The 27,009-nt window shown below is 41.8% G+C and overlaps 1 protein-coding gene across 1 annotated transcript in view; it reads right to left on the bottom strand.

Moving 5' to 3' along the window:
• Nucleotides 1-311: 311 nt before the first annotated feature.
• GUCY1A2 (guanylate cyclase 1 soluble subunit alpha 2) overlaps nt 312-27,009 on the bottom strand; it is a 327,535-nt gene continuing 300,837 nt past the window's right edge. The window contains exon 8 of the mRNA XM_065581517.1: nt 312-682. Within this exon, the coding sequence (XP_065437589.1) occupies nt 670-682 (13 nt within the window). The 3' untranslated portion in view covers nt 312-669. The remainder of the gene's footprint in view (nt 683-27,009) is intronic.

Genomic DNA, 27,009 nt, shown 5'->3' with positions numbered 1-27,009 from the left:
ATTACAATATGTTCAAACTGCTGTGGTCAGATTTTCCATTGATGTAAATCAGCATAGGCTCATTGACCTCCAATGAGGTGGTCTCTGACACAGCTGGAATCAAGCCACCTGCGGTCTTATAAAGATTTGGATCAGGTGGCCTACTCATCTGCCCCAGGAAGCTGTGAGAAAAGTGAGGGAGCGCTGGTGTCACGCAGCTTGGAAGAAGAAACTTAAGAAGAGCTGGAATGGTTATATTCTCCTTTACTTGAGGGTGTATGAAAAATACTTTTTAAAGCCTCACAGACCTTTCCCAAAGTGCCTGTGTAATCTAGGCCTAAACACAGACTTCCCGTGCTCTGTTTCCGCAGCTGGGAAATGAGGATAATAATATGTGCTTTTTGTGAGAGAAGCTGGAGTGGGGTTTATGACTGGAATGGTCTGTAAAGTTGTTACACGCTTGTTGTGATTGCACAGTTTTAACTTACAAGCAATCAGGCCATGCACTGAAAGTTTCTTTCTCTTCAGTCTCATTCATGCTTCGCTGCAGATTCTATGCCAGTTTTCACAGTTCCTCTTTCTTACGCTCCTAAATTGACCCATTCATTACTTCGATGTTTTTCAAATCAAAATATCCCTTTCCGCAGTGCTGTTCCATCTGTTGCTATTGAGGGATATTAACACAATACATCAGTGTTTATTGCTGTAATAAAGGAAAAAAGAAATAATCTGAAACAATTGATATTGAAGGTACTCGTTCCAATACCCAATGTAATATTTTAATATGAACTCACTTTATCCATTATTTATGAACATGATGTCTGCCAATTTGTTCTCCTCAGAATGAACTTACTACAGCTACTATCAGTCATCCCTAGAGAAATAATCCAAGGTTTGACTGGAGAGTATTAACAACAAAACATAAGCTTCCCAGAGCTATATCTCAGCTGAGAAGGACTTCCACAATTTATACCTCGCTTGTGTTCTTTCATGAGGAACATCTGGCAATTTGTTATATCCCTAGACTGAAAAATAGACTTTATCTATAGGAATTCTAGGCACAGAGCCACATAACTCTCTGAGCTCTTCTCATGTACTCAGTCTAATACTTTCTGAACACATTGAAAAGTTCATCCTCTGCATATGAGTCAGTCGCTGGCTGCTATTTTTAAACTAAGCATTTGTCAGGGCCTATGTACTACTGTGATAGGCATTTTAGGACTTCTTATGGCAAGAATATATTTCACCTAAAAGTCAACCAGTGCTCTGCACCGTTTTTTTTGAATGGTGAGACATAATAATAAAAGCAAAGGTGTCTCCACATAACAGTGTATATTAATTATTATTGTTATTATTATCTGTATTTACAGTAGCGCCTAGAGGCCTCAGCTGTGACTGGGACTTCACTCAACTAGTCCCTGTACAAACACATGGGACTTGTCTTCACTGTATTGTCAACTCGAGCTATAACTTGAGTTTTGTTACCCATCTGATTCCTGTCCACACACAAAAATCTCTAGGTCCAGAGGTGCTTTAAACTCAGACTAGATGACCCACCATGGGAATCTGAAGTGTTGCTAACTGAGGAGGTAGTAATCAATGCAGATGCAGCAGCTCAGATTACAGCGACTCATCAATCACACTGTGTGTCTCCAGTGTTTCACAGTGTGGTCACACTCACTCCAGTTAGTGGAGTAGCTCAAGTGCATTAACTTGAGCTAACTGTTGTAATACAGACAAACCCACTGTAAGAGACAGCTCCTGCTCTGAAGAGCTTTGTTCCACTATATTGGTGACATCACAGCAGAATTTTCTAAAGCCTTCATGAGCCATTGCTAACTTCAAGCACTAAAGAGCTTTAAATTAATTTCCCTTCCTGTGATGCCTGCAGCAAAGCCAATGTTTTTCAGTGGAGAATTCAGTCCCCTTTGCCAGAGCCAAGGAATTATTCTAAGCAATCTTCATCTGCAGTGATACAAACATTGGTGGCTAAAGTTCCACTGATTGCTGCCAGCATGTCCCCAGGAGCAAAGCCCGTAGTGGTGAGAAGTCTACCAGGGTAGAGGCTGGGCCGGTACAAAATGAGCATGGGGTGTTGTGGAGGACCACTGCTTGCGCGCCTCTTGAGAGTCCTTCCTGGGGTACAGCAGGCCAGGCTGCAACCTGCTTCATGCAGCAGTAGGAAGAATGAATCTGGTTTTGTGTTAGTCTGAAAACAGGTTAGTTTCAAAGCTGTTGAAGAGGTGCTGATGTGGAATTCTCAGAGGCAAGGTACTTAAGCATGTGGCTAACTTTATGCAGGGTGGAGTCACACCCCTGGGGCAGGTCCACACTATGGGGCTAAGTCAACCTAAGTTATGCAACTACTACGTAGCTGGAGTCAACGTACCTTAGGTCAACTTACTGTGATGTTTACACCGTGCTTCGTCGACAGGAGAAACTCTCCCGTCGACTTACCTTATGCTTTTCATTCCGATGGAGTACTGGAGTCGATGGGAGAGCGATCAGTGGTCGATTTAGCAGATCTTCACTAGACCTGCTATCTAGACCCCCGGTTGATCGATCACTGCGTCTCAATCCCCCAGTTAGTGGAGACAAGCCCATACTTCAAGCTAGACACCTGCTGGAGTACCTTGCTGAATAGAGGCCAGACTGAGCTGAATAGAAGCCTAGCTGTACTTGGACACCAGGAAACTGGAAAAACAGGAGTGATTCCTCTGAAGTTAAAGGAATTTTAACTTACGAATGTCCTTGTAACTGCTATGGAAAAGTTCTGTGGAATTTAATATAAAATAACAGCCTTTCTATAGATTTTTTCAACGACTTAATAGAATTAACTAAGGAGTCATATATCGTCTTTAGAGTTTTATAGCATGGTTCAAAAGCCCTCTAGAAAGGAGGTCATTCACTATTAAATTCTATGGGTTTCTAGAAAAATTTCTTTGGGACTCTACTGGCTGATCCCAAGTCAATTCTTTAGGACTTTTCCAGAAGGGTTTTATTATTACTACAAGTGTTTATAAAACTTCCAGCCCAGTGAGAGTTGGTAACTTTATGCACAACAGGCCCGGCATTTCAAATGATTCTGCCTCCTCTTTAACGCACTGAAATCAATAGCTGATCCTTGTGTTTGTCATCAGCCACTCATTTATACACCCACAGCATGATTTGTTGTTCATTTGCCTTTTAAAGTACTGTTCCGTCTCCCTCAATATGCTTTGGCTTCTTAAATTTCTCTGCAGTTTTTCCCCTATTAAGAAGTGCAGATGAAGATGGCAGCACAGCAATAGCCTGTTGCTGTCGAATGTATATGTTGAGAGCAGAGGTTTGCTTAGACAGATGCAAAACAAAACAAAACAAAAAAGAATCCAGCATCCTTCATTAGTATTTAAAATGCCATTTATTTTCCTGCACAATGTAACACTTTTCCTTCTCCCCTGTGCCTTTATTTATCTTGTTTCCCTTATTCTGTAGCCAATGCATAATTTCACACCTGCACAATTTCCAGACAACCAGAATTTCCCTTATCAGTTTAAACAATAAAGGCAGGCTACTAATAAGGAACAGAGAATCATAGAATCATAGAACTGGAAGGGACCTCAAGAGGTCACCTAGTCCAGTTCCCTTCACTCAAGACAGGACTAAGTATTATCTAGACGATCCCTGACAGCTGTTTGTCCAAACTGCTCCTAAAAATCCCCAATGATGGAGATTCCACCCTAGGCGATTTATTTCAGTGTTTAACCCAGGGGTCGGCAACCTTTCAGAAGTGGTGTGCCAAGTCTTCACTTAACTTTAACTTAAGGTTTCGCGTGCCGGTAATACATTTTAATGTTTTTTAGAAGGTCTCTCTCTCTATAAGTCTATATTATATAACTAAACTATTGTTGTATGTAAAGTAAACAAGGTTTTCAAAATGTTTAAGAAGCTTAATTTAAAATTAAATTAAAATGCTGATCTTACCTCACCGGCCCACTCAGCCCGCTGCCGGCCTGGGGTTCCATTCACCTAGTTCGGCAGCAGGCTGAGCGGGGCCTGCGGGACCCTGGCTGGCAAGGGGCCAGCAACCGGGACTCCAGACCGGCAGCGGGGCCGACAGCTGGGACCCCAGACCAGGGGTGCAGGTGGGAATGTGTGTGGGGTGTGTGTGTGTGTGTGCAGGAGCTCATGTTTGGTGCTCAGGGTGGGGGTGGGGATGTGGGGGTGTGTGCAAGAGTCAGGGCATGGGTTGTGGGGGGGCTGGGGATGTGGGTGGGTGCAGGAGTCAGAACAGGGGCTAGAGGTGTGTGGGGGTTCAGGGGTCAGAGCAGAGGGCTGGGTGTGTGTGAGGGGGTGCAGGGGTCAGGGCAGAGGGCTGGGTGGGGTGGGGTGCAGGGGTCAGGGCAGAAGGCTGTGGGGGGGGGTTCAGAGGTCAGGGCAGAGGGCTGGGGGGGATATGCCCCATCCCCACCTCTTCTCCCAGAGCCCCGTCCCACCTCTTCTCTGCCTCCTCCCCGGAGCAGCAAGCACGCTGTGGCTCGGCTCTGCTCCCACTCCCTTTCGCAAGGGCAATCAGCAGTGGGAGGGGAAGGGGCAGGAAAGCACCACACTGGGGGAAGAAGAGGGGGAGGGGGAAGCTTGGCTGCCAGCAAGACCAAGCTTCTGCCTCCTGCCCCTGCAGGAGAGAGTGGTGGGCGGGGGGACTGAGTGGGGCCGGGACCCCGGCAGGCAGCAGCATGCCATTAAAAATCTGCTCGCGTGCTGTCTTTGGCACGCGTGCCACAGGTTGCCGACCCCGGGCTTAACCATTCTGACATAGAATCATAGAATATCAGGGTTGGAAGGGATCTCAGGAGGTCATCTAGTCCAACCCCCTGCTCAAAGCAGGACCAATCCCCAACTAAATCATCCCAGCCAGGGCTTTGTCAAGCCGGGCCTTAAAAACTGCTATGGAAGGAGAGTCCACCACCTCCCTAGGTAATCAATTCCAGTGCTTCACCACCCTACTAGTGAAAAAGTTTTTCCTAATATCCAACCTAAACTTCCCACACTGCAGCTTGAGACCATTCCTCCTTGTTCTGTCATCTGCCACCACTAAGCACAGTCTAGATCCATCCTCTTTGGAACCCCCTTTCAGATAGTTGAAAGCAGCTATCAAATCCCCCCTCATTCTTCTCTCCTGCAGACTAAATAATCCCAGTTCCCTCAGCCTCTCCTCATAAGTCATGTGCTCCAGCTCCCTAATAATTTTTGTTGCCCTCCACTGGATTCTTTCAAATTTTTCCACATCCTTCTTGTAGTTTGGGGCCCAAAACTGGACACAGTACTCCAGATGAGGCCTCACCAATGTTGAATAGAGGGGAATGATCACGTTCCTTGATCTGCTGGCAATGCCCCCCACTTATACAGCCCAAAATGCCATTAGCCTCCTTGGCAAAAAGGGCACACTATTGATTCATATCCAGCTTCTCACCCATTGTAACCCCTAGGTCCTTTTCTGCAGAACTGCTGCCTAGTCATTCAGTCCCTAGTCTGTAGCAGTGCATGGGATTCTTCCATCCTAAGTGCAGGACTCTGCACCTGTCCTTGTTGAACCTCATCAGATTTCTTTTGGTCCAATCCTCTAATTTGTCTAGGTCCCTCTGTATCCTATCCATACCCTCCAGCATATCTATCACTCCTCACAGTTTAGTGTCATCTGCAAACTTGCTGAGGGTGCAGTCCACGCCAACCTCCAGATCATTAATGAAGGTATTGAACAAAACTGCCCCCTGACCGACCCAGGACTGACAGTTAGGAAGTTTTTCCTAATGTCCAACCTAAACCACCCTTGCTGCAATTTAAGTCCATTGCTTCTTATCCTATCCTCAGAGGTTAAGAAGAACAATTGTTCTCCCTTCTCCTTGTAACAACCTTTTATGTACTTGAAAACTGTTATCATGTCCCCTCTCCAGACTAAACAAACTCAAATTTTTCAATCTTCCCTCATAGGTCATGTTTTCTAATAATGTTTGTTGCTCTTCTCTGGATTCAGTGGATGGTCCAACAGTTCCACCCCTGCAGTGGACCAACTGGCACCAGCTATTTAAAGTCAGCCATGACCTTCCCAGGACACCAGTCCAGGGAGTCAGGAGAGGACCTTTCCCCATACTTGGGTGAAAACACTGTAAGAAGTCCCATTTTGTTTCCTTTAAGACAGCCAGTATTTGCTGCTCCCATCTCCAGATACATGTTAGGCATTCCATCTGCTGGGAAGGTGCCGGGAGGAAGCTGGGGGTTGTGGTACAGTTGGGAATATTGGGAGGTGGGGAATTTGTTATATTGTAGATGTTTTAGTGTTTTAGATAACCTTAACCCTTTCCTTCCCTAGAGCCTCTTTTTTCTGCCCCTAATAAAGTCCTCTTTGTTATAGTGTTGTTTTGGGGTGTGGCATTTCATTTGATAGGGTTCGTATTAATGTATTTTGTTGTTTGTGTGCTGGTTTGTACTCCTTGCTAACAGTGATAGCAACAGTCATTTCCTCAAAGGACAGCACCTCTTATGTTGCAGGTACAGAGGGTGGGGTGGAGAGTTACCTTGGGTGGAGACACCGGGTGTTGCAACAAAGAACTCAGAATCCAACTCCCTGTGAGGAAATAGGAGAAGCCGCTCCAAGGAACAGCTGTCAAACAGGAGATTAGAGCCACACATGCTAATTAGCAGTTTGCATCCATGAACATCCTAGAGCCAGAATTTCAGACATCTGCTAAATACCACAGCCATGATACCTCTGCTGTGTGCTCTGGCCAAGGGAATTTTCAGTGTTGTTATGGGCTACAGGGTGTGAACTGGGGAAGTGAGACAAGGAAGAGATAAGTGGAAGAAGCCCATAAAATAACTTTCATCGTGCAGGATATTTGTTTAGTCTATGCCTGCATAATGCTTTGTTTATATGTATTCCTGCGCAAGATCGGATTCCTCACCTTCTGCCTGAGTGCATTTGATGCAGTGAAGTTTCTACAACACTCCAAAGGCCCAGGATCTCAGTTAACTGAGTGTCCTCACCAGATCTACAGTCAGATACAGGGGCGTAATATAATAGGAATGTATTTTACATTTGAGCAACTTAGAATTATAAAGAGCAACTGCTGGGATACTTTGCTAAAAGACCAACAGGCAGCACTGAGCATCTTCCAGCCGGCTGTGACTGTGAGAGTCGAAGGAAGCATCAGCGTAAATCAAATTCTGTAAACATGACTTTGTAATGCGGTGTCAAGGGACAACAAACAAACAAACACACACAAAATTACAAGGGCACATCCCTGATGAGCCATAAGAAGCTACAATAAGAGTTCGAATTTTTCCTGAATTCAATAGGTGGCTCAGACGTTTCCGTGATATGCAAATGAAACTCTGTGCTGCTGATAAATTGCATCTGCCGTATTGCTGAAATATGATCACAATATACAGCAGAGAGGAAAGCTCCAACTGCAGATAGGGCACATTATTACAAAATAACTCATGTGAGGAGCAGTACAGCCTGATATTGTGGAAGCAGTTAAGTTTATTGACTGACCCCATACTGCTGTGAAGCGTGCCCTGCAGTAGCCGTGTTTTGACAGCACAGTAACCTAACACTGCTGATATTATTGTGGTCATTGTCTCATTTAAAATGCTTGAAAACAAAGAGGCATCCAGGGAAGGGTATTGATTCTGTTAATACATTGATGTCTGGTACATGCCTTTACAGTTCCATTATTTATTAGATTAAAAACCCTAAAGAACATTCCACCATTCACGTTTCAGATTGTGGGGATTGGGATTATAAGAATCATCTGGGGAATAGGACCTGCCAGGATTAATACCAGACTGACTTGTGAATTCTTCCTCATATTCAAACTGTAGAGTAAGCTGGATGTTTCAAAGAACCAACACTAACCTGCAGTTGAGAGAGCATGGAAGAGCATTACTGTTTGTCATCTTTGTGGTTTTTGGACAAAATAACAGCAGAGTTAGGATAAATTGCAGTTATGCAAGGAGCTATCCTAACAAGTTTCTTGCCAATAGCTATTGTGTACCTATCAGAAATTGGAATGGTCATAGTCTACAAAGGGAGCCATAGGACATTACATATGGATATATATATCATGTAATTCATGTACATCAGAATTAGCTATAAAAGGTTGTCACTAAATGTTTTGTGTTTATGAAGTCCATACCAACCAAGGATTGGATATGAGCCATATATTACGGAATTTATCAGGAACACATGTTGGCCCTGTAGGCATAACATTCCTGGCACTTCAGTGGACATTTCAAAAGGTATGTTGACAAACTAGAAATGATTCAGACTAGATCTACACAAATGGCTTAAGAGCTGGAAAACATGCCTTGTAGTGAAAGACTAAAGAAGCTCAATCTACTGTATTTAGTTTGTCCAAGAGAAGGTTAGAGGCAACTCAATCATGGTATCTATGTGGGGAAGAGATTTCTGATAATAGACCTCTCTTTAATCTAGCAGGAAAAGGCGTAATCAGAGCCAATTGTTGGAAGCTGAAGCTAGACAAATTCAGACTATAAATAATGTGCATATTTTTAACAATGAGGTAATTAACCTTTGAAACAATTTACCTAGGATATGGTGGAGTCTCCATCACATGAAGTCTTTAAATTGAGACAGGATATCTTTCTAAAAAATGTGCTATAACTCAAACAAGAAGTTATGGACTTGATGCAAAAATTACGAGATGAGGTCCTTTGGTCCACGTTATGCAGGAGGTCAGACTAGATGATCATAAAGGCCATAAAATCTCTGAGGATGCCAAAGAGCATAGGGTCTTTGGCTATACTCTGTCTGATGATGAACTTGGTATCATGTGAACTTATAATACTTGTAAACAAATAGATCCTGGAGTTAGAAGAAGATGCAGTAGAACAGCTGTGGGGAGACATGGTGTGACGTTGCACCCCATAATGCTTTATAGAAATATCCTTATGAATGTAAATATGACATAACTGGAATATGTTTTATGTTACATATGCCATGTAACATATCTCTGCAAAGATTATGATCTACTGAATATATTCATCCTATTTGTATGCATGTATCATTTTTTGTATTCGACATTATGAATACTGGCTGTGTACTTGTTTGATTTTAAGTAGTCTCAGTGAAGCATTTTGTCAGCTTCTTGAGAAAAGACTATTCTCAGTAAGTGCCCAATCAAGAAACACTTAATCTGACAATAGACTTTGATAGATGCCAATCCACATCTGAGCTTTCCTGGGAACGTTCCTGGAGAGATCTAAGTCATGCAGGTACATGTGATTTGCCCAGGTGACTCCAAAACTCCATCTTGTAGAGGGGATTCTACACAGGGGGAGGGAGGGGTTTCCACCCACAAGAGAGAAACTATATAAAGTCCTGGGAGACCCCTCCATTTTTGTCTTCAGCTGGCTCAAGAGATAGCCTCTCCACCCTCAAAGGATACCTGAAAGAAACTGGAACAAAGGACAGTAACCACAGGGGTATAAGTGATTGCTGGACCCAGACTAAAAGGATGCTAGTCTGTAAAAGAAGCTTAATGGAGCATCTCTGAGGGTGAGATTTCATCTATAATCACTTTCTTACTGTATTAGGCTTTGACTTGCGTGTTTTATTTTATTTTGCTTGGTAATTCACTTTGTTCTGTCTGTTATTACTTGAAACCACTTTAATCCTACTTTTTGTATTTAATAAAATCACTTTGTACTTATTAATTAACCCAGAGTATGTATTAATACCTGGGGGAGGGGGCAAACAGTTGTGCATATCTTGCTATCAGTGTTATAGAGGGCAAACAATTTATGAGATAATCCTGTATAAACTTTATACAGGGTAAAACAGATTTAATTGGGGTTTGGACCTCATTGGGAGTTGGGTAGCTGAGTGCTAGACACAGGAACACTTCTTAAGCTGTTTTCAGTTAAGCCTGCAGCTTTTGCAGGACATGGTTCAGACCTGGGTTTGTAGCAGGCTAGCGTGTCTGGCACAACCAGGCAGGGTTCTGAAGTCCCAAGCTATGAGGGAAAACGGGCTGAGAAGTAGTCTCAGCACATCAGGTGGCATTCCCAAGGGGTTTCTGTGATCCAACCCGTCACACTTGGGACCACAAGGCAATTAATAATTAATTGGCAAAGTTTTAATTTACCTGAAAAATAGAGGGCATTATATTTAGTATAACTCAACTTGATTGCTAATGTGTACCTTGCCTGGATTTTACTAAAGTCATCTTGTGGATTTATGATGGTTAGAATGCTACTGGAGGATGTAGTTTCAGTGCTATCTTATTAAAATCACTGCACTGTCTGTATGGTTAGTACCTTTTATCTATGTAGGTTATTGGGGAAAATATATGTCTTCTGTATGAGGCTTTCCATTGGTTTCATTTGCAATGAAGTGGCTCAGTTAAGACTTCACCATTGAACCAATAAGTCATATATTGTCCCAGGTGTTCCTGAAAATTATGCCTCGGGCCTGACCTGCTTGGCTAAGGAAAAAGTGTAAAATAGAAAGTGTAAAATAGAAATAGTATTGTATGACTAAGGTGACTCATCATAACTCAGTTAATTCCAGTTACACAATACTCACTACAAACTGTTTGGGAGCAATCCATAGATTCAAAAATGTAGCATAAAAACATGTAAATAATGAACAAACTCAAGAGAACTGTGATCTGCTTGTGGGCATACCGTGTGTGATGCTGTAGAGAAGAAAGGTGACCATTTCTATTACGACTGTTGTTACGACTGTTGCTACGACTGTAATAACTCTTGTACAAAGTATGTCATGTAAGAGATCAATAGAAACATTATGCTTTGCTGAGTATGGTCATCCTGTTTGTATCTATGTATCATCTTTATATTTGAAGTTATGAATATTTGCTATGTGTCTGAATCTGAAACATGTTCTGTTCTTGTAACTCCAACCAGACAAATTTACATTCAGACTAGCCATCACTGGTTGATGGGTCATTCATGTGGTGATGGACCATTGAGGGAAATCAGCTCTTTAGTGACCCCCTTCCTAAGAATGCCTCAGACAGCATGGAGCCAATGGCTACCCCTATGATTCAGCAAAGTATGTATGGACATGTGATGAGGACATGTGACCTAAGACTCCATCTTTTTTCCAGTAAGTTTCTGTGCTCTTGGGCTGAAGGTAACTGAGTGGAGACTTTGACATCATTCTTTTGTCTTCGTTTCCTGCTTCATTTCTCAGGACTGCTTTCTAACAAGGAAGCTTTGAACAAGGGATTAATGACCCCAAACCAGTTTGGGTAATCAGAGAGAGTCAACAAGCTAGCATATTTACATCACTGCTATGCTCCTGACCTGCATCTCTGAAAATCAGTTGTAACGTATATAATTCCTTAACCATTTAATAACTCTCTTTTCTTTTTATATTATTAAACCTTTAATTTTTAGTTACTGAAGGATTGGCTCTAAATGTGGTATTTGGGTAAGATTTATGCCATATATCGACCTGCTGAGGTGGCTGATCCTTTGGGATTGGAAGAACTTTATGAGTGATGAATCTGGTTTTCAGTAACCTCTCATCATAAAGTCTAGTTGTCTGGCTGGTGAATCAGCAGCTGGAATGCCTAAGGAGACTGTGTTTTTGGCTTCTTGTTAATCAGTGTGGTGATACAGAAGTCCACTTTAGTTACTGGTTTGGTAAACTCTAATGACAGAATAACCACCAGTTTGGGGTGTGTCTGCCCTATTTCTCAGCAGTCTGTGCTGAGTTGGCATTGTCAGCTGTGACCCACGTAGGCACCTTGTATCTCCAGATAAAGACTATTTAATGTGCTCTGAGATTGATAGAAGGATAAAATTTGTAACAAGGACCTACCTGGAGTGCTTCAGTTCAGTTCAGCAAGATACCACTAACATTTTTATCTTGCACACCCGGTAAGCTTGTATAAATAGACCCTAATATGGGGCATACATTTGTCCTAAAGGAAGTCACATCATAGAATCATAGACATTAGAGAAAGAAATGCCCCAAGTCATTTTGTCCATCCCTTTACACCACGCTTAAAGCCCACAGTGATAGACATCCTATAAAGGATAGGCTATAGTACAATATTATTCCCAACAACATATCATCATCATTAATTGAATACTGACAGATTGCTCAGTATATATTCTTAAATGCTTAACAGAGTACCCCTTGTATGTCACTTTTTACAAAGGATGTATTTGTTCAAAGTCAGTAGGATTAATTTTATCTTCCCCAATTGCATCACAGCCTAAACATTACAGGGCCCTATCTGGAAATGCTTTGCTTAGGAAAAGCTCTTTTGACTTCACAGGAGATTTTCCTGATAAGGGCCAATATCTTTTCCAGATATTCAATTTATATTTCCATTTGTTCCATGTCAGATATTGATTCTAGCCTTGCCCCATTAGAAATACCCTTAATTAATCCTGTGTGTCTTTGGTGTTCAGTACTTTCATATATCAGCTACCACTCTTCATTCCTGCCCTCAGTCAATATTTTGCCATGCTAGACATGTGTTTTGCTTTTAAGTCTTTCCTTCGCAGTTACCCTCTTCATCATTTTTGAAAGGTGAAATCTCAAACCATAGGTCTAGAAAGGGGATCAGGGAAGGTCGTCTCAGAATACGGGTACCATTTTTTTCTCAATTTCTATTCATCATTTTAGTTTTTGTTCTTTTCTGAATTTCCTAGTGTTTAACCCTGTCTCTGTACATAGTGTCCAAGGTGCAGTATCCTACTCAGCCTGTGATGTGGTGATGTGTCTGTGTGTTGGTTTATTTTATTTGTTTGCTAAGACATCACACTGCTGTACAAACACAGAACGAAAAGACAGCCCCTGCCCCAGCTGTGATGCACTAAGATGAATGCAGATTAATCAGACCAAAGGATGACAATATCCACACCAATAGTCATTTGTTATGAAGAGGAGATCCGAGGGAACGGAATATTGTCACAGGACAACAAATGTCTTGGCTTCATCTCAGCATTTGTTTTAAATAAAAGTTTCATATTTGGAAGAGACAGAGTGGACCAGTGAATAGACCACTAGCTGAGCTTCAGTAGCCCCTGGTTCTATCCTGGCTCTGCCGTATAATCTGGATCGTCAGTTTGCATGTTTGCTCTGCTCATTTAGACTGTAAACTCTTTGGGGCTCTTACAACTACATGTTTGTACAGGATAGCACCTCAGATGGGGCCTGATCTCAGTGGAGCTTCCAGGCACTACTGTAACACAGATAATAAGCATTTAAGCAATAATAAGTATTTAGCCATGAGACACAATTATCTGTGACAGCTTTGCAACACTGCCAAGGGCCTCCTCCCTCTGATATATTTATCGAGAGCAATCATATCTCATCTCAGCCTTCTTTTGCTTAGGCTAAACAAGCCAAGCTCTTTGAGTCTCCTCTCGTTAGATAGGTTTTCCATTCCTCAGATCATCCTAGTAGTTGTTCTCTGCACCTGTTCCAGTTTGAATTCATCTTTCTTCAACACAGGAGACCAGAATTGCACATAGTCTGCTAGATGATGTCTCACCAGTGCCTTGTATAATGGTACTAACACTTCCTTGTCTCTACTGAAAATACCTCGCCTGATGCATCCTAACATTGAATTAGCCTTTTTTCATGGCTGCATCACATTGACGCCTCATAGTTATCCTGTGATCAGCCAATACACCTAGGTCTTTCTCCTCCTCTGTATCTTCCAACTGATAAATCTCCAGCTTCTAGCAAAAATTCTTGTTGCTAGTAACTAACATTTTTCACTATTAAATTTCATCCCATTTCTATTACTCCAGTTTACAAGGTCATCCAGATCTTCTTGATCTTCTGGTCCTCCTCTGTTTTGGGCAATACCTCCCAACTTTGTGTCACCCATACATTTTATTAGCACAGTCTCACTTTTTGTGCGAAGGTCAGTAATAAAAATGTTAAATAAGATTGGTCCTAAGACCAGTCCCCAAGGAACTGCACTTGGAACCTCCCTCCAGCCTGACAGTTCAGCTTTCAGTATGAGCCCTTGGAGTCTCCTCTTTAACCATTCTCATATTAATCCCCATCTTCTCCAATTTAACTAAGCATTTCCCATGGGGAACTGTATCAAATGCCTTATTGAAATCCAGGTAGATTAGATCTACTGCATTTCCTTTGTCTAAAAAATCAGTTGTCTTATCAAAGAAGGAGATCAAGTTGGTCTGGCACGATCTACCTTTTGTAAAACCATGTTGTATTTTATCCCAATTACTGTTCACCTCTGTGTCCTGAACTACTTTCTTTTTCAATATTTGTTCCAAGACCTTGCATACAATTGAGGTCAAACTAACAGGCCTGTAGTTTCCTGGATCACGTTTCCCCCCCTTTCTTAAAAATAGGAACTGTATTAGCAATTCTCCAGTCACAGGGTATGACCCCCGAGTTTACAGATTCATTAAAAATCCTTGCAATTGGAGTTGCAATTTCACATGACAATTGGTTTAATATTCTTGGATGGAGATTATCCACCCTCCCACCCCGATTTAGTCCCATTAAGCTTTTTGTTAGCCACTCTGCCACTACCCCTAAGCTGTTCATTAGCCTCATTAAAAACTGAGGCAAAGTATTTGTTTAGGTGTTGGACCATGCCTAGATAATCTTTAATCTCCACCCCATCCTCAGTGCTCAGTGACCCCACTTCTTCTTTCCTTGTTTTCTTCTTATTTATATGGTTATAGAACCTTTTACTGTTGTTTCTAATTCCCATTGCAAGGCCCAACTCTGCTTGGCTTTTGGCAGTTCTCACTTTAACCCTACACTTTCTGACCTCCAACACATAACTTTACTTGGTGATCCCTCCCATCTTCCATTCCTTGTGGGCTTTCTGCTTCCTACTCAACATCCTCTGATCAATGCCCAGAAATCATCCTGAGATAATTGTTTATAGTCCCTGCCACCTTTCCCTGAGGTAGCTTGGACAGTCTAGTCATGGGAGCATGCTCTGCCTTCCATCAGGCTTCTCCCCGGGAGCTGGCAGACTAGAGGTCTGTCCTTCTCCCACAGCTGCCTCCTACAGAGCTGGTATTTTCCCCTTTTGAACTCTTCCTCTTGTCCTGACGTGCCTCCGGAGGTGTTGTGGGGCATTGTCACTTGAGTCCATAGCAACTCCTTAACCCCTTCCTTTCTGGTGAATGGGTTACACACACCATCATAAATACATACAAGGAACAACATTCACAAGACAAATGTTGGCCCTGGTCCTGCACTGGCTAAGTCAGTAGGAGCCTTTCTGACTCATCCAATAAGGCTGCCACTTATTGACAACCAGTTGTACTAGTAGTATGAATTTCAGCTGCAGTAATATATAGAATACTCATCTACATAGCAATCCCAGAGAATCCACTACCTGGTTATCAGCTCTCTTGTCTCTGGGTCATCGGTTGAAATACAGTTGTGTTTGGGTCTAGTAGTACTCTCCTTTTTATGAACTGTTCTACTATTCATTTTTAGAAAAATACAGTTGGCAGATTCTGAGCTCAGGAATCTCTCCTAGCATTGCAGTGTTATTCAGCCTCAGATGCCCACAGGACACACTTACTAAGCAGCCCTCTCACTACAGTCGGTGCATCGGGATGTCATTTTAAAGATACCTAAGTTACATTCTATTTCCAAATTGGTTCTGCAGCGGGATCATCAAACTGTCATTCTGGATGGTAATGAGATCAGCAAATATTGCCAGGAGGCATGAGGTCCGAGGATAGCTAGTATCACCTGGACTAGAAAGTGTGATATTACCACAATATGTGTCACACCACACAGCCCTGTCCTGACAACATGACAGATCAGGTACAGCTGCACTCATTTACACAATATGTCTCAGGCCATGGCGGCAGCACCTGGCATAATGATGCTGAAATTTTATCCATGATCATTTCCAAATGCCAACCACTCTGTTGTCTTTCAGCAGGTTCTAATCTACATGAGTGTAAATATATATAATACGTATCCTTTTGTTGTGGCTATTCACTTAGCAAGCAGCCAGCATTAGGAGACATGTAATCTAGAATAGTGTGATCCATTGATTGCAAATGTTCCATAAACCACTGGCCACAAAGATATGGCAGGGCAAAAAGTATTGGCTCCCCTCATTGAATCCAGCTGCCAAATCACATTAAGAGATGGCTAACAATTCACTTGATCCTTTACTAATATTATTTTTCCATGTGAACAATTGTAGCGGTTGCCATAAAGGCATGCCAGTGGGAGGAGGGGTCACTGCAAATCAGAGGGGTGCTGCTTCGCAAGACTCTCTCTGTTAAAATGAGGTTACTGGGTTCAGTACAGGAGTGCCTGGATGAAATTCTGTCTATATAATGAAAAAATCTGAGCCCTCCTTCCCTAGAGAATCCTTCGGCATAGGGTATGTTTACACTGAAGCTGGAAAGTGTAATTCAAGATCAAGTAGACGTACTCATGCTAGCTCTATTCAAGCTAGCTCACTAGAAACAGAAGTGTGTCTGCAGGAGTGCGAGGGGTTCGCCATCCCAAGTACATACCTAGGAACTTGGTTGGGTATGTACTTGGGGGTGATTAGCCCCTCCTGCTACTTGCACCACTTCTATTTTTAGCATGATAGATGTCTACACGAGCTGGAAATTACATCATCCAGCTCCAGTATAAACATACTTGTAGGCCTGTTAAGTCTATGACCCATGGGCTAAACTAATCCACCCACCAGCAGGGATATTCTACTTACAACGTTGGAGGATCCTCAACTATTCTCTTCCAATGGCAATTTTTTAAAAAAGTGTTTATTAGTGATTAGTATCTTTTATAGCTGATGAATAAGGAAGAACAAAATTGCCCTCCTCTTTTTACTGACATACCCTTGTCTCAATAAACCATTCAATCACAATTACAAACTTGCAGCATGTTCCAGTGCAGTACCCATGCTCTGACATTGCCAAAGTTTACTTTAATCAAACCCTTTTTTTCACTTGGGACATTCAGAAAATGTACAAGATTCATAGACTCCAAGGCTATCTGGGACCATTGTGATAATCAAGTCTGACCTCCTGTATAGCACAGGCCATAGAACGTCCCCAAAATAATTGCTAGAGCAGAGCTTTTAGAAAAACATCCAAGCTTGATTTAAAAATTATCATTGATGGAGAATCTACCACAATACTAGGTAAATTATTCCTATGGTTAATTACTTTTACCACTAAAACGTACACCTGATTTCCAATCTGAATTTGTCTAGCTTCAACTTCCAGCTATTAAATGACGTTATACCTTTATCTGCTAGATTGAAGAGCCCGTTATCAAATACTTGTTCTCCATGAAGGTACTCACAGTTGTGATTAAGTCACCCCTTAACCTTCTCTTTGTTAAGCTAAATAGATTGAGCTCCTTGAATCTATAAGTATAAGGCAGAGATTCTCAAATTGGGAGCAGGCCCCCCTGGGACGCCACAGAATGTATTCTGGGGAAGCATGAGAAGTTTTAGGGGGAAAAAAACGTACTGAGCACATTTTACCCACCGCAATGAATAACTATCAAAGCTGATTGCTCCAGACATATCAGGGCCTCAGAAGGCGCAGTGCATTTGACTCTTGATGGTGCTGTGCATTTTGATGGCTTTCTGTTGAGCTTGCATAGCATTAATCAAAGTCATTGTCATCTGTACGTTAATCCATTTACTACGACACAGTGTGCACATTTAACTGTAAGCATGGACCACAATCACAGTTTTGCTTTTGCTCTTATTTACAATGGATCGTTGCTTCATTCATGCAACAGAAAAAACCCAACTCAAGTTAAAAACTGAAACTGATTCAAGTGAAGCACTGCCGCCGCATATATCCATATATGTACTTGTGTGGCAAGGGTGTAAATTACCACAGACACAAGGAAGGGGGGCTACAATCAAATAAGTTTGAGAACCACTGCTGTAAGGATTGTGTCCTAGTCTCTCAGCCATTAATACTTAGTCCTGCCTCAGTGCAGGGGACTGGACTAGAAAAACCTATCAAGGTCCCTTCCAGTCCTACATTTATGTGATTCTCGTGGATCTTCTCTGAACCCTCTCTAGTTTAACAACATCCTTCTTCAGTTGTGGACACCAGAACTGGACACCAGCAGTGGTCTCACCAGTGCCAAACAGAATGGTAAAATAACCTGGCTATGCCTACCTGAGATTCCCGTTTATGCATCCAAATATTGCATTAGCCCTTTTGGCCACAGGATCACACTGAGAGCTCATGTTCAGCTGTTTATTCACGACCGCTAAACCTTTTTCAGAGTCACTGCCTCCCAAGATAGAGTCCCCCCATCCTGTCAGTATGTCTCACATTCTTTGTTCCTAGAGGTATGCAATTACATTTAGCTGTATTAAAAGGCATATTGTTTTCTTGAGCCCAGATTACCAAGAGATCAAGATCTCTCTGGGTCAGTGACCTGAGAAGACAAGCTCTAATATAGAATTCCCCAGTGTTGGATCCAACACTGTCTGAATTAGGAAACTATCATCTATTATAATTAGAAATTTTCAAGGATGTTTTAGTACTAAAAGCATGAGACCTCCACAATACGTCACTCAGATTCAAATCCCCCATGACCATGTAGTTTTTTTCATTCCGATTATAGATAACTGTGTAATGAGCCAGTCATCCTGTTCCCTAGTGTGATTTGGTGGTCTGTAGCAGACACCAACTAATACCCCATCTTGTGCTTTACCTGTTATGACATTGATCCATACACATTCAAAATCATTTTCTTCTAATTACCAGTGATTTGGAAACAAATAATGTCATTTCTGATGGAGTGCCACTCTCCCTCCCTTTTTGCCCACTCACTCCTTCCTAAATAGGATATAACCATTGATTTTAACATTCCAGTTCTGCGAACCATCCCACTAGATTTCAGCAATGCCAACTAAATCGAATTTATGATCATAAATGAGCAATTCCAATTCCTCTTGTTTGTTCCTAGCACTGGTGTATAAGCAATTAAATAATTTCTTCTCTTCATATCCTCTGGGTCATTAATTAGTTTTGTTCTCAACATCTTGATTCTGTGCTAAATGAGAACTCAGATCTTACCTGTTTTTATCCACCCCTTTTGTTATTAGTCTGATGCCCTCCTGACTACTCTAGCCAGGCCATCCCCAAGGAGATTGGTTCCCCTTCTACTGGGGTGGAGACTATACATCCCCCTCTTTCCATAGAAAGTGGACCTATGTTCCAAAACCCCCAAATCCTCCACCCTACACCACTTGCCTCTGCAGGGTTCACTTTCAGAATCTTCTATCTCCCTCACTTGTGGGAAGGATCTCCAAGAAGATCGCTTGAACATTATTTTATTTCTGAGTTTCCTAAAGTAATATATTATCTGTGAGATATCTCGAGATGCAGTTTCATTAGTGTCTATGTGAACCATTACCAATGGATTCTTGTCCGTTGACTTCCGAAGCCTATCCAATCTTAGGGTGACATCTCGTTTCTTGTCTCCGAGGAACCAGCATGCCGCCCTGTTGTCCACCTGTCTCCTGCAGAATGTTCTTTTGATTATTCCGAGTATAGAATCTGCAACAAAGATCTTCTCTCTCCCTTGGATATTTGGAGAGTATTTGTGGGCAAGCTCGATTTTCTTGGAGGTGGGGTCGAGGTGCCATGCACAGATGTGTCCCATACATTTCTCCATTCGCTTGGACCAGCTGGATCTTGAGAGATACCTTCCATAGTTTCCATGTTGAGGACATGGTATCAGTTTAGAACTTTGAACTGTGTGAAATTCTTCCTTCTGGAAGAATGATCTGGAAAAAGGTGTAAACAGTGAGGTGGCAAAATTTGCAGATGATACAAAACTACTCAAGAGAGTTAAATCCATGCAGACTTTGAAAAGCTACAAAAGGATCTCTCAAAACTGGATGACCGGGCAACAAAATGGCAGATGAAATTCAATGTTGATAAATGCAAAGTAATGCATATTGGAAAACATAATCCCAACCAGACATATAAAATGATGGGGTCTGAATTAGCTGTTACCACTCAAAAAAGAGATTTTGGAGTCATTGTGGATAGTTCTCTGCAAACATCCACTCAACGTGCAACGGTAGTCAAAAAAGTGAACAGAATGTTGGGAATCATTAAGAAAAGGATAGATAGTAAGATAGAAAATATCATATTGCCTCTATATAAATCCATGGTGTGCCCACATCCTGAATACTGCATACAGATGTGGTCACCTCATCTCAAAAAAGATATATTGGAATTGGAAAAGCTTCAGAAAAGGGCAACAAAAATGATTAGGGGTATGGAACAGCTGCCATATCAGGAGAGATTAATAAGCCTGGGACTTTTCAGCTTGGAAAAGAGACAAATAAGGGGAGATATGATAGAGGTCTGTACAATCATGACTGGTGTGGAGAAAGTAAATAAGGAAGTGTTATTTACTCCTTCTCATAACACAAGAACTTGGGGCACCTAAATGAAATTAATAGGCAGCAGGTTTAAAACAAACAAAAGCAAGTATTTTTTTCACACAACACATAGTCAATCTGTGGAACTCCTTGCCAGAGGATGTTGTGAAGGCCAAGACTATAACAGGGTTAAAAAAAGAACTAGATAAATTCATGGAGGATAGGTCCATCAATGGCTATTAGCCAAGATGGGCAGGGATGGTGTCCCTAGCCTCTGTTTGCCAGAAGCTGGGAATGGGAGACAGGGGATGGATCACTTGATGATTACCTGTTTTGTTTATTCCCTCTGGGGCACCTGGCATTGGCCACTGTCAGAAGACAAGATACTGGGCCTTTGGTCTGACCTAGTATGGCCGTTCTTATGTTCTGGTCTTCTTCTCTGGTGGCCAGAGCCTGTCATCTTTCTCTGTCTCCAACTATGTGTAATGTTGCAGTGACCACTACTTGCCTTTAGTGGTTATGAACTGCCAGGGCTCCTCTCAACTTCCTTTCTCTTAATGACTCCTGGGTGGCCAGCTCCTGTCTTCCTTGAAGCTTTAGAATTTGTCTGTGTCCATCTTCCATATAATAGAGGTCTTCTGGGTTCACTCATGAATTGCTGAGGTCCTTCTTGGTTTTCCAGGCAATGCAGAAAAGTCATAGCTTCTTCTGCTATAGAAGAACTTAGCTTGAGTTCTATATATAATAAATCCTTTCTTGCAGGAAAGCAAAGGATGATCCTTTGTCTTTTAATAATTTTCTTTTTACTGGAATAAAATGCACCCTCCTTCTTTGACTGGCAGCACAGACATCAGGGAAGACTCTCTTTTCTCCTCATAAATTATAGAGTCCGCATCTCAGGTTAATTTTCAAACCCTCTATTTAGCTTGGAAATTCAAGAATATTATCATCACGGCTGTTGGTGTTTTGTCAGCAATAGGTTATGGTAAAGGGCTGCAATGTTCTTTTTCTCATTCAAATGCAGGATCAAAGTTCTCTCATGAAAAGATTTCTTATAGAAAGCTATTTAAAATCGACAGCATCGCTCCTCCTCCTTCCCCCTCAGCAAGACTTAGCAGCCTCATATTCAGCCTTTATGCTCTGTCTTACCATTTTTCTTGGCATTTTGTTGTTGTTTTAGGTTGATTTCTGCTCATTTGAGTTGCAGCTGTAATTGCTTCAACCTCAACGACCCCTGTCCAGCTCTTTCCTTCCAAAAGTCTTTCTTGGAAATCCCCATTACCATAGTAAAGATCATTTAATGCTTTGTACATAGAAATCATCTGTTCTGTTACAAGATACATACTGTTTTTGTATTTCCTTTAGAGATTTCTCATTGCAGATTCAGGATTTCTTGTGTACCCTGCCATGATGGAGGTACATGCATCTTTATAGTGGTATTTATTTATTTATTTATATTGAGATAATGCCTACAGCCTCAGTCACAGCCTTGGGCCCTATTGTGTGAGGCACTGTGCAAACACAGGACAAAAAGATGGTCTCTACCCCATAGAGCTTACTATATATGTGCCACTCTTAGCATATCTCATTTAGAAAAATAGTAATATTCTTGAAGTAATGTATAGGGTGAGGTATATAGAGAATTAAAATATTGTGTATTATGCATGAGACAAGCTGGGGTGAGGTAATATTTATTGGACCAACTTCCGTCAGTGAGAGAGACAAGCTTTGAGCTTATACAGAGGTCTTCTTCAGGTCTGGGAAATGTGCTCAGAGTGTCATAGCTAAATACAACATGGAATACAATAGCAAGGACTGTATTTAGTTGTGACACTCTGAGTACATTTCCCAGATCTGAAGAAGAGCTCTGTGTAAGCTTAGAAGCTTGTCTCTCTCAGCAACAGAAGTTGGTCCAACAAAAAATAGTACTTCACCCACCTTGCCTCTCTAATATCCTGGGACCAGCACAGCTACAACAACACTGTGCATACATGTATCATGTGTGGCACTATTCTGTTAGGAACACTGACTTTCCTTAACCTAACATTCCAACTTTGTTCTTTATATGATGAATGTTTACAGTTGCCTATGGAAGCCCAGGAGACTTCAACATATTCCATATTTTTGGGGGTATGTCAGAACATGCAAGCAGATCTCAAGGAACTGCAAAATGCAAGTGTGTCACAACCCCCGACATGTATCGAGTCCCCATTTGGAGACACCAGCCAAGATCTCTGTAGAAAGTTCACGGGTGCCACAATCTCAGCCAGATCCATCAATGCTATGTTAGGGCCCTATAAAGTGTCCTTAGACGTCCACTCTTACTTGGGCACACTTCTGTAAAGGATGAGTAAACACAGAGGTCGCAAATCACCAGCCAGTAGAGAAACTGAAATTGACAGGGCTGGGGAAGAAAGTCGATCTAGAACTACTAACCTACTAAGAAAGATTTAGATGAAGGAGAAATCTATTACAGTGATTCAGAATTGAGTCCACCATGCTTCTTTCCTCTGGTGATGATGTTTATGTTGGTGGAAGAGAGCCAAGTGAAGATGCGGGAGAATTCAGTGCATTCAGAGTATTGGTCACATGTCTTTGTGCCTTAGCGAGACAGGCAAAGAGGACTTTAGTCTATTTTATTCAGGCTGTTATCCTGCACCCTTCTCCCCTGCCATCTGAATACCTGACCTGGACTCCCACAATAGCCCTGATGGAAACAGCTGGCCCACCGCTGATGTGATGTGGTAGAAGGGGTTGTTCTGTTTGAGCTTTATGGACGTACATTGGCATCAGCTAGGCAAACAGTAACAGAGGCTGGAGGAGGGTCTTCAGATATATGAGGAGTTCTCTGTCAAAGGTTGTTCTTGCCCCCGGCCGTCAGCCTTGGCAAACACAACTGACAAGAATCAAAAGTAACACATCCACAGTGACTGACACAATGCTTGATATTTCCAGCTCACTGAAGGAGAAAAGCCGTAAATACAACCATCTTTTCTCTCATGATGGAGTCCTAAAGGCAACTCCTCAAAATAAACTGAATTATGGAGCTAGATGCTGTACTGCTTCGCTGGACTCGAGAGAGAGAGATGAGAGAGGAATCCTTGCCTGAAAATAGAGTATGATTCACTGTGCAGTTTTCCATGATAAATATTTGAGAGGGAAAAAACATAGCTGAAAGATATGAGCTGCAATCCTGAACCCGAAGAAAAGCCAATGCCTGGGGAAACTGAATGAGAACAGTTCATAAGTTACCCTTGCTGTAGTTGCCAAGGTATGTTATACAGCTGTGAGCCAAATCCTAAATCGATGACAAATGGGTAGACTGCTGCAACCATGCAGCCCTCCACTGACATTAGTGAACTTTGCAGGGACTGAGCAGTCAACCCACATGCTACCAATTGCAGAATTCAGCCCATCTTCTCTGCTAGTGAATGTTACATTCAGTTTTCCACACGCGTCGCAATGGCCTGTGATCACTCTCATTTCCATATTCAACGCAAGAAGCAGTGACAGCTCACAACAGAATACTGAAATGCGAGGGTATTAGCTGATCTGTCACCAGCAGCATAGCACAAGCTGCCTGCTGGGCTTTATGCATCAGAGAGTTTATTGATTTTCTTAAAGTAATTGTAATAAAGAAACAACTTTGCACAAGAAATAGAAAAGACAGAGCATGTATAATAGGGGGTCCTGGCTGGCAAAGACAGCCTATATATAAAGGAAAATTCAAAATATATCACACTATGGATACTTCCACACAGTCTAGCAGAAGTTTTCAAAGTCAAGTAAAGGAGATCGGATCACAGGTCTGTTTTTCTTGCTGCTAAGATTTACACCCATGTATTCAAGTAATTTATTAAGCCACTTGATAAATGAGCATTTCTATGTATAATTCCAGTTACTCATAAGAATTCTCTGGACAACTCTTAGACTCACAGGCTTTAAGGACAGAAGGGATCATCATGGTCATCTAATCTGACCCCTTGCACATTGCAGGCAACAGAACCTCGCCCACTCACTCCTGTAATAGATCCCTAACCTCTGGCTGAACTACTAGAGACCTGAAATCATGGTTTAAAGACTTCAAGTTACAGAGAATCCACCATTTATTCTAGTTTAAACCTGCAAGTGACCCATGGCCCAAGCTGCAGAGAAAGATGAACCTCCCCCACCAGGGTCTCTGCCAATCTGACCCAGTGGAAAATTCCTTCCCGACCACAAATATGGTGATCAGTTGGACCCTGAGCATGTGAGCAAGACCCACCAGCCATACATCTGGGAAAGAATTGCCTGTAGTAACTCAGAGCCCTCCCCATCTAGTGTCACATCTCTGGCCATTGGGGATATTTGCTATTAGCAATCACAGACAGGCCACATGCCATTGTAGGTAATCTCATCATCTCATCCCCTTCATAAATTTATCAGGCTCAGTCTTAAAGAGGTCTACCATTTTTTTAAAAAACATATGTGGCTATACCTGTGGGCATAGCTTTTAGATTAGCTATTCCTAAAGACAATGTAATATCAAGGTCTAGGGGATTGATAGTAACATACCAATACTCATGAAGTACATGACATTAAGAACAGATGTAAGGAAGTAACTGTCTTTCTGACATGAAATATACATTTGATTGTGATAATCCAAGGAAAAGCTGAAGCCCCATTGCCTAGCATTTTGAGGCATCCATGAAACAAAGCGCTAGTAAAGGTACAATGGTGAGCATTGAGGGAGAGGACCTCATGGGCTTTTATAGACTTTACATTCTTTCTACCAGCACCACATTTTGCCTACTCTGCCCTATGGGCCAAATTCTCTGCTAGTGTAACTTCCGTGGTGTTAGTGGTGTTATGCTGGCAGAGAAAGTACCTCTTAAGAATGCATTTCTGAGACAGAATAGTAACTCCAGCTAACAGAGCAACCTGGAGCCTGGGCAGTGTCACTCTATCCAGTTCAAACGATTTTTGTGGCTGCATACCCCTAATTCTGAACTCAGGATAGGTGATTTCATCCAATGTTCTTCAGTGGAGCAGAATCCGGTTTTTGAATTAATTTTTCTTTAGCCTTCATGTCCCCCCTTGCCAGCAGAGTCACATTTGTTCAAGTCAATGTTTTCCTTCTAAGCCCTTCATTTCTTCCTAGGGATTTGAGCCTTAAGCAGAAGAGCTGAAGTAGTACTGTGCATCATTAAAAGACATTGTAAACACAATTCGTCTTCCTTACTGTTCTTTTCTTTGTCCCACAAGCTTTTCTGCTTGTTTCATCTTTCACAAAATCTGTTATTTTTCTTCTTGAGTAAATGATACCAGTTAAAATGGGATACAACTTTGGACCAAACTCTACTCTTGCACGCACATGTGGATTGAAATCAATAGCAGTTGCTTGCATGAGTTAGAAGATGGAATGTGTCTGTCATTAATCAGTATCTCCCTGAGGCCTACATGTTCCTCTGGCCACATTGCTCAGCTAGTGACCAGGATTTTGGTGAGGGCGCAATGCCTTCTGCAAGAAATTTTTGATTCTGAGCAATGATCTGGGTTTTTTTTCCTCCCTCACTTAACATCACATCTTGGCCATAAAGTTATTCAAATGTTCCAATCCTATTCTAGCTTGGGAAACCCATTTACTAACATGCCTTTTAATCCATTTTAGACAGTGCAAATGTCTCATTCAGGCATCTCTCCTGTGAAGCTCTTGCACCTTTTGAGAAAGAGCTATGGTTGCCCAAGTGGTAGCTTATCAGTTTCTTAACTAAAACAATTTCCTTGGTGATAGTTTTCCACTCTAGAAAAGCAGCCTAAAATTCAAAGTTCCACTTCCCTGACTTCAATATCTTTAATGAAAAATTGCAAGAAATCCTCAGTTCTCCACACTCATTTGCAGACTTCCCCCCAAGACATTTTTTGGGAAGCTTAAAATATTGTTTATCAGAGAGCAAACAAACCAAGCTCTCTTTGCTCTATTATCATCATGTCCTGGTTAAGAAGGGCAGGGGGTTAGGGTGGGGTGAAAGGCTATAATGATTGCTGCCAGGATCAACATTTTCATTAATTACCCTCATTTCAGAAGAGTATTCTCCATGGGCAATTTGACTCCATGGCTCGGGATCTTCCAATGCATTGCATTCTTCGACTATTGGGGCCAAATGGATGGTGAAGGTAAACTATCTTTCTAATGGCCTCTTGATCTGCATACATTATTCCCCAACTCTAATTCTTTCCGGAGCTGACTTTCACATGCTGAAACTATAAAGAACTTCACTTTAAATATTTTTCTGAATAATTTTGAATAAAGGAACAGGCAAATCTTCCATCAGTTAATTTTTTCTTGGAAGCAGGTGCCAGGCTTGAAACCATACAAGGCAAAGGCAAAGGAAACTCCATGGGCCAAAATCACTGGTGTTTTAACTTCATTGGAGTCAATGCAGATGTAGTTACACCAGGAATAAATTTGGTCCATTTATCCTGAATTTAAACAATCCATTTCTGAATCTTAGTTTGTTGGGCTTTTTCTAATGAGCAGAATCTTTTTTGTCACATGAAAATGAGGTATTACTGCTTTTGGGATGCCATGTTTTGGGGAAGACTCCCTTCTAGTAGTCCAAATTTTTTAAATTAAATGAAATTAATGGAGATA

Source organism: Chrysemys picta, chromosome 1 (assembly GCF_011386835.1).
Source record: "Chrysemys picta bellii isolate R12L10 chromosome 1, ASM1138683v2, whole genome shotgun sequence".
Taxonomy (NCBI): Eukaryota; Metazoa; Chordata; order Testudines; family Emydidae; genus Chrysemys; species Chrysemys picta.
The sequence above is the reverse complement of the archived record's forward strand: the minus strand, read 5'-3'. Positions and strand labels throughout refer to the sequence as shown.